This window comes from Lotus japonicus, chromosome 4 (assembly GCF_012489685.1).
Source record: "Lotus japonicus ecotype B-129 chromosome 4, LjGifu_v1.2".
In the NCBI taxonomy this organism is placed as follows: Eukaryota; Viridiplantae; Streptophyta; class Magnoliopsida; order Fabales; family Fabaceae; genus Lotus; species Lotus japonicus.
Genome location: NC_080044.1, coordinates 14,855,455 through 14,863,744, shown reverse-complemented (window position 1 = coordinate 14,863,744; position 8,290 = coordinate 14,855,455). Strand labels below are relative to the sequence as shown.

The 8,290-nt window shown below is 35.0% G+C and overlaps 1 protein-coding gene and 1 pseudogene across 1 annotated transcript; both read right to left on the bottom strand.

Annotated features, from left to right (window-relative positions):
• Positions 1–743: 743 nt before the first annotated feature.
• On the bottom strand, positions 744–3,768 carry LOC130714176 (sucrose synthase-like; annotated as a pseudogene).
• Positions 3,769–4,707: 939 nt separating this feature from the next.
• On the bottom strand, positions 4,708–5,470 carry LOC130713534 (precursor of CEP9). The gene has a single exon (XM_057563303.1). It carries the CDS (start codon positions 5,299–5,301, stop codon positions 4,924–4,926), a length of 378 nt encoding a protein of 125 aa, XP_057419286.1. The 5' UTR covers positions 5,302–5,470; the 3' UTR covers positions 4,708–4,923.
• Between the last annotated feature and the right edge of the window lie 2,820 nt (positions 5,471–8,290).

The following is an 8,290-nucleotide window of genomic DNA, read 5'->3' as shown; positions in this document are numbered from 1 at the left end:
GTCTTGGTTATCCAAAGGTTAGTCTTGTTATCCTTCTATTGTTGTTTAAGGTTATGCACATAGTTTAAGAGTTCATTAATTGAGATTATAATTTGACTGAACACACTTATTTAATATTGAATTATATTAAAGAGAGATAATGATGATTATTGGTTAAGTGATAGGTGAGAATTGTGATTAGTGAGAATTGGTGGTGGTAGTCGAAAGATACAATATTAAATATGATGGTATATATGGAAGAAGATGTGTTAAAATGCTTTTGAATTGCAAAACAACAATAGTTTTAGAAAAAAAAATATAAAAAGCTTAAACAACAATAGTTTTGGAACGGAGGGAGTACCATTTTGAGGTTTTTTGTTTTCAAACCTTAGACCTAACAAAGCTCTGCATTTTCAACTCAAACATCATCTTTAAATGCCTAAAAACATACTTCCTCTGTTCTTATTTATCTGTTCATGAAGAGAAGGTTCACACAAATTAAGGAAAACAATTAATTATGTTGATTTTCATAAAAATATTATTTGTTTTCCTATATCACCCTTTAAAATGTATTTTATCTTTCTTCAATATTTATTGTTTCTGTAGAGGCACTACAAAAAAAACGTTATTTAGTGGGGTTTTTTTTTGCACTTAGCGGGGGTTTTCAACCCCCGCGAGTTACTTAGCGGGGGTTTTGAAAACTCCCCACAAATCATTAACGACGTTTTTCAGCAAACCCTGGTACATGCATATACATTTAGCGGCGGTTTTTAGCGGGGGTTTTAAACCTCCCTTATCTGCAAGCTTTTTTTAACGGGAGTTTTCAACCTCCCTTAAATGCAAGAGATTATTTACAGCTTTACACCTCCCTTGGCAACAAGAGTTTATTCTATGGACATTTTTAACCTCATTCAAGCTTAGCTTTCATGTGGGAACTTCTATATGGGAACTTCAGTACATGGATACAGTCTCTTGAAAATTGGAATAACAAACTAATAGAATGAGTACATAAAAAATATGAACAACACAATGAATCTAAAATCATAGGAGACAAGCTAGTCTTAGATCCTAGAGCCTCATATTACATTCTCACAATTAAAAATGCACAGTTCACACAAGAAGTCAAACGGTGCAAAAGGAAAGAAAACATACCAGAAGTACCATGTGATCAATCCCTTTAGTAGTCAAAACAACATCGGCTCCAGCTTTTAGTAGTTTTTCAATATGTTCCTTTGTCGTATCAGCGTCTCTGCAATTAGGGGAATATAATTTGCTAAGTTTTATTACAGATATTATTGTCATGAATCTTCTCAAGACAAAGTCCATTGCATTCCCTTTGCAAAAATCAGACTAGTTAACTGAGTTCATGAGGCTCAAGAATGAGAGTGGAAAACCGGATTCAAACAAGACAAAAGAAGCATCATATTTAAATTAAAAATTAAAAATAACTCAAAAAATATGCAGGTGAATAAAATACAAAGAGGAAAAAAATTTCTAAACTAAAACTGATTTGAAAGAAGAACCATGATTGTGACTTAACTGAACTAAGTAAATGAATTAAAATTCAAAAAGGAGGAAAAAGGATAGAGTAAGGTACATAATCTAACTAAAGCAGAAAATGAACCTCCTTCAGATCCTCAAGAATGCAGGTAAGCAAATACTTCAGTTATCAGGAACAAGCATAGACCTGCTGAAAGAAAGTGAGAAATAAAAAAGTAGCACCCAATTTATGTGCCAACAAAGAGGCAACGATGTTTCCATCACTGTAGTTTCCAACGATCAGATCAGGCTTCCCTTGCAACTCTTTGGCAAGCTCATGAGCAACATCCTAATTAAAAGAAATAATTAAAATCTAGGTCAAATTCAAATAAAAACATCAAAATTGTAGAACAGCATCAGAATCATGGTTAGCCATTTACCTCAGTGTAAGTTTCTAGGTAGGGCCAGACTTCGAATCTTGAGATCCATTTGCAGATAATTCCCTTCTCATTTCTAAAGGGAACTCGAAGAATGTGGCAATGCTCGGTGTTATACACCTTCTCAAGACGTTGGCCACAAGTAGTTCCCACTGCGTCAGGGAGAAGATGAGTGATCTGCATTTAACAGCATCCAAAGGCACCAATTAGAGAAATATACCCACATTATAGACAAAGCAAGCTTCTCCTCATAATTAAATTTTGTCTTTAGAATCAATTGTAGACAGAATTCTAAACATGCGACAGGACTTACAATGAGAATGCGAGGAACAATATCCAAGCCTTATTGCTTAATGCGTTGGAGCATCTCATTCTCCAATGCACGCACTTGATCCAAGATGTACACAACCTGGATTAGAGAATAAGTAAAGCATGTAAGTTAACCATGAAAGGTAATATGTATGAGAAATAGTACACATAGAGCATTTCATCTAAACCAACCTGGCCACCGGTATTAGGGTATCCCAAGACATTGTCTTGAGCAAAGTAACCATGGGGTGAAAGGATCACCACATTAAAGACCATAGGGATTCTTCCTAGGAAAGTTTCGAGGGTGCACGGGTCAGGTGCCTCAAGAAGATCCAAGAGGAGTTGAATGGACTCAAGGACACGCTCAGCAGTGTCACCCCACCCTCTCTCCAAACCAATTTCCTGGAACCTGTGTTCAAATTCTGAGTAAGGTGTCTCAAGAGGAAGTGTTCCTAAGAACTCTTCAGCTTTCCTCAGAACATGTTGGAGAGCATTCGGGGTTTGAATCCTGTCATTCAACATCAAAGTCTGCAAATGCAAAGAAATCTTTGTCAGTAAACTCAAAACACACACACACAAGACATCATATGTACAAGAATGAATAAATCATCTTAATATAAAGATAGGATTGGAAATATTGGATTTATATTCTAGATCTGGTTATTAGACATGGTTCAAACATGGATGTGGATATTCAGGTCATAAATTCATTGAAGAATATGCCTTACAAAGCAAGTACAATTAGATGTTACTAATAGCATGTTTAGATCAACTTTATTTCATCAGAATCAATTTTGAAACACAGAAGCTACTCACAGTTTTAGAATCAATTGTAGAATAGTTTCCAAACATGCAAGCAGGTGAAAGGTGACTAGGCCCTACAAAGTCAAGCATATATTCAACATGAATATGTTAAATTCAGGAAATATAAAAATGACCCTTTCAAGTTTCAATTGGATACATAGGTTTAACCAAAGGCTTGCCCCTTTGATCTAATGTCAATCTGCCTTGATCAGAAACTGAAAGGGAGCCAAAACTACAGTATCACAGGTGACAGGCCTCTCCTACAAGACCACTAGTTATGTTAAGCAATGGTTTGTGAACTAAGAACTTAAACATCCCAAAACTCCAAAATAAGAATCAAAATTCCTTTAAATTCTAAAAAGCATAAAAAGCATGATTAGTAATTTATAACTCCAAAGTCCAAACACATTGAGGAAATTACGAGGCATAAGTCTGATTTAGAAAAGAATACATGCTCCATCACATGGCTTAGTAAGAATTTCTTGAGTACTATCCAATACTATTAAAACATCAAAAGGTGACTGGATTAGAGCAACCTTTGATTCCATCCAACAACAACCTTATAAATATAAGAAGGTTGCTCATAGCTTTATATAACTAAACGATCGTCAGAGTTGGATTTCCCCATATCCTACAGTGGGGGGTTCCCTAAAAGCAGCACAACATGCAATCATATAATATAACATGGCAAAACACCAAAGACTAGGTGGATCAGATAATACATACATGTACACAGCCCTCTTCAGCAAACTACTCATCACGGGTCCTCGCAATTTCATCATAGAACTCAGTAATCACACGTACATGGAAAAGTTTTATATCGAATACTCAAAAAGGATTTCCATTAGGTCCTAAATACAGGCATAAACTTCAAAACAAAATAACAGAAGCCAAGTGAAGGATCAGGATCAATGTGCTCAATGAAATAAAACCTAAAGAATAACCGATCAACCAGACTTCACACCAGAGAATGAAAACCTAATTTAGAAATCTGAATAGGTTAATTAAGAAAAAATCGGTACCAGAGAATGCAGCATGCGACGGAGTAGAGGTTGTTGAGTCTCTGAGAGATGCATCCATGAGAAAATCGCAGAGAGAACTGCGAATGAAGAAGAAGAAGCGATTAGTCAGTTAGCACAGTTAAATAGCAACGAAAAGCAAAGGTGCAAAACGAGATCAAATCGGTGGAAAACGAGGTCATACCGACGGCGGAGGAGGCTGTTTCTACGGCGGCGTGCGGTGGTTGAAATCTATGGAGGTTGAAATCGGTGGAAATCAGGTTGCAATTGGTGGAAATCGGTGGAAAACAAGGAGAAATCGGTGGAAATCGCTTGAAATCATGAGCTTCCATGGTTGAACGAGAACGAGACTTGGTTGAACGAGAACGAGACTGAGAACGAGTTTTGAAAGTGAGAGTGCGAGAGTGAGAGGGAAACCAGTTAATTAATTAAACATTTGCGGGGGTTATTAAAACCCCCTTAACTATTAACAATTACCGACATTTGCGGGGGTTATCAAAACCCCCGCTAAATAGCGTTTTTTTTGTAGTGAGGTATTTCTTAGAAAAACATCAATTAATGCTCTCTTGAAATTCTAAGTAGACAGTATATAGGAACAAATTTTTTTCTTCAAAGTGGACAGTTAATAAAGAACTCGAGGGAGTAGTATAGAATAGGATTGATTCCCAACAAACATAGAATAAGATTAATTAAGAACTTTTATTTATTTTGCAATTTGCGTCACAAAGAACCAGTAATTCTAAATAGTAGTAGTAAATACAGCAAATTAAATGCTACTAACATTTTGAGTGATACAATAATCAAGAAATCTAATTAAACGACTTAAAATAATTATGACTTTCACCTGCAATACAGAATCAATGAAACTAAGGATAATTTGCTTATATACATGATGACTAATTTAGATGTCCAATTTTTTCTTGGTAGGCATGGCCAACACCAGGGCTGTGACCTGGGTCTGTAGGTTTGAAATCACTTTCGGATCCCTGAGTCACAGAAACTCCAACATCAGGGCTCTGAGCCGCCACCATCTTGTTATCTTCCCCTGCAAAACTTCGGTGGCCAACACCAGGGCTGTTTCCCGGTGTTGTCGGTTCGAAAGCATTTGTGTAAGATGCGCCTGCAGCATCTCCAGAAGTAGCTACATCTTGGTTTGGCATAATAGGTGAGTTCACTGGCTTTAGGGGCCTACCATGACATAGAAGGGAACAATTACAGGCAAATAGTGCTAGGAAGACAAGAAAATATATTGTTCTGGCCTGAAATTCACCCATGACTAGAGAAGCAAGAGGTGAAATTAAGGCTTTTTAGTTTTTATGTTGGAAGAGATTGACAAGGAAGAATGAGCTATAGGAAATTTAATATTCTATAGTTAGTTGAGAGTAAGAGTCAGAAGCTAGCAAAGGTAGCTAGATGAGATGATATAGCGAGTTCTAGGATCCTCTGGTATTTATAATCATGAGTGTGAAGGTGCTTTTCTTAAGATTCATATTGCCTATTATGTCATTTGACTAAATATGCGGAGTGCATGATGTATAAATGTGGACCGTACATATATAGGCTTTAATTTGTTTCCCGACTTTTTTTTTTTTTTGATAATAAATTTGTTTCCCGACTTTGTATATAACTTAGTACTTCATTCCTATATGGGTTTAATTTATAACGTTCTTATTAATAAAAAAAACTTATTGATGAACTCGTTGCCATTTAGTGCGTTGATTGTGGAATAAAAGTAACTCTCATAGCTACTAATTGAAGAATACTCTAAGACAAAAAAAAAAAAAAAACCTATTTTGTATATCACAAACGAAGAAAAATCCGTTTCAAAAGTTGAAAGAACTTTTTTTGGTAACTAATTTTAGCACATCACAAACATGTTGTAATAATATGTACTAAAGGTTAATGATAAAATATTAATAAAGATTGGTGAACCACTTTTCTTTTTATGTAGATACCAAAATAATGAACAGAAAAGAAAAAATAACAAAAGTGATATGTGATGTGTCTCCGAATGATAACTTAAGTATTGAGAGTTAGAGAATATGAGTTGGGGAGGGGAAGGTTCAGAGATCAATCACTCGATGATATGTAATTTATCTTTTCGATATATATATATTTTAGTTTGTTATTTTGTAGTATCCGAATTAGGAGGACCGTAAAAGTGTAATTTATGGGTGAACCCATTTTTATACATCATTGCCCTTGTTTTCATGAGTATGACCATTAGACTCGGGCAAACATATATGTTCTTTTCGGACTCAGAATCTTTTATTTATTTTAAGCTATTTGCATTTGATTATGTTATGTGTCTCTTTTGATCTTTACCTCTTTAGGTGCGCATATGAGCTTTGTATGATTTAAAATCTAAGTATCTGATCTCAAGTGGAACAACAACATTAATTTATGCCTAGATTTGCTAAATAATGTACACATAGACCGAAGGTGGAACCATAGACTATATTTGTCTGTAGGTAGTGGAAACCGTTGGATTAATATTGTAAGTCTCATGAACGAATGAAGAAGGCTACACACCAATTACTAGTATTGCGAAACACTTTAATTTTATATTTGTATTTTTTTTCTTGTACTCTTGTTTAGATTATTGTAAAATAGTCCCCGTATAGCTCAAGTGATATGAGTTATGAGATATATGCATGAGTTAGGTAGGGGAGGTCCAAGGATCGATTCATGACGGGTGCAATTTATGTTTCTGATATACTAAAAATATATGATTGTAAAATATAGGTTAAATATTTGCTTTGGAGTGTTTGAGTGAGGTGGTTGAGAATGAAGTCTATGTTTTGTAATAATTTTCACAAAGTATTTATTATTTTGTTATTGATATTGACAACGGTTGTAGTTTTTCTCCGATTTTGGAGTTTTTCATATTATATACTTGTGTTGTTGATTGTGCTTCTACTCTTTTAATATCTCTATGGTTTCCCAATAGTGTATGAGAGTCAATTGTTCGAACATGGTGTTGGCTTTGAGGATGGCTTCCACTCAGAGCTATACTGACATTATGAAGTGTGGTTTTGAAAAGTTCTGGCTAAGAATGGCTTGTGATTTTATGTGTATTCCTCTTCACCCACCTTTCTTTCTTTGCAACCCATATGGTGCAGAGTTCACAATTCGTATGTGACACTGTTGTGATAGAGAGATTGGATGAAAGAACCAATTATGACTTGTAGCAAGTCATGGTTGAGTTGATGCAATCAAGATCAACAAGGTGTTATGGGCTTGTAAAAAAATTGTGCAGTAGCAGATGGGCATTGGTCGACATGGATGTAATGCATGCGTGTGGAGAAATCACAAAAACTTTGGTTGACATAGATGCAAGTTGTTTGGATATGGCGCACGAGCATCCATTAGCGTTAATGTGAGGTGCGTGATTATGTCGATGATTGATCAACTTCAGAGATAGTAAACATAAAAGTAGCACCATTAATTTTAAGCATAGTTTTCACATGTAGAAATTCTTGGGATGATATATCCCTAAGTATAGTGTAATTCTTGGGATGATTAGTTTAAGTAAAGTATACTCGTTACAATAGAGTATGATAATTTTCTTTGTCGGTATAGGAAGTAAAAATAACGAGATTGTCGGTTAAGACAATGAAGGCTATGATTTTCGTGTATATAATGAAGGGTGAAGACCCTTGCAATCAATGAGGAAATTGTTGGAGTTGAATGTAATGTAAATTATACATTGCTAATGTGGATGAAGGAAGAAACGGGTTAAGGAAAACATTTTAGAGAAGTCCCGCATTTCCTAAAATGGTGGATGGTGAGAAGTTCAAAGCTACACTCATAGATCTCAAGTTCTTTAATATATTGTGCACTTCTATTTTTTATCACGGAAATGAAAAAGGTCAATAGTGTATTGGTGGCTGTTTTAGGAAATAATTAAAGTGATGAAATCACCTTGATCACATGTTCGTGACTTTCGTTTCGTAACATATGATAAGTTCCTAATACTCTCTCCGATCATTTTTATAAGAAAAACTTTGACAAAAGCACACAAACCAAGGAAACTAATATATCTTTAATCAAATAAACTACTATGCTTAATTTTAATGATGTCTTTTCCTTTTCACGAGAACAATCATACTAATTACCATAAATGTTGACAATACATATTGGGTGCTTGCAATTTCCCCCTAAATTTTTACATGGGGAATAAGTCTCTTTGCATTGGAATGAATTATTTGACTTAATTTTATAAGAATGTTTCTAATAAAAAAGGCAAAAAAAATTTCCAAC

What these genes read in the sequence shown, in the direction of transcription:
- LOC130713534 (XM_057563303.1), bottom strand. Translation starts at nt 5,301, where the DNA reads ATGGGTGAATTTCAGGCCAGAACAATATATTTTCTTGTCTTCCTAGCA.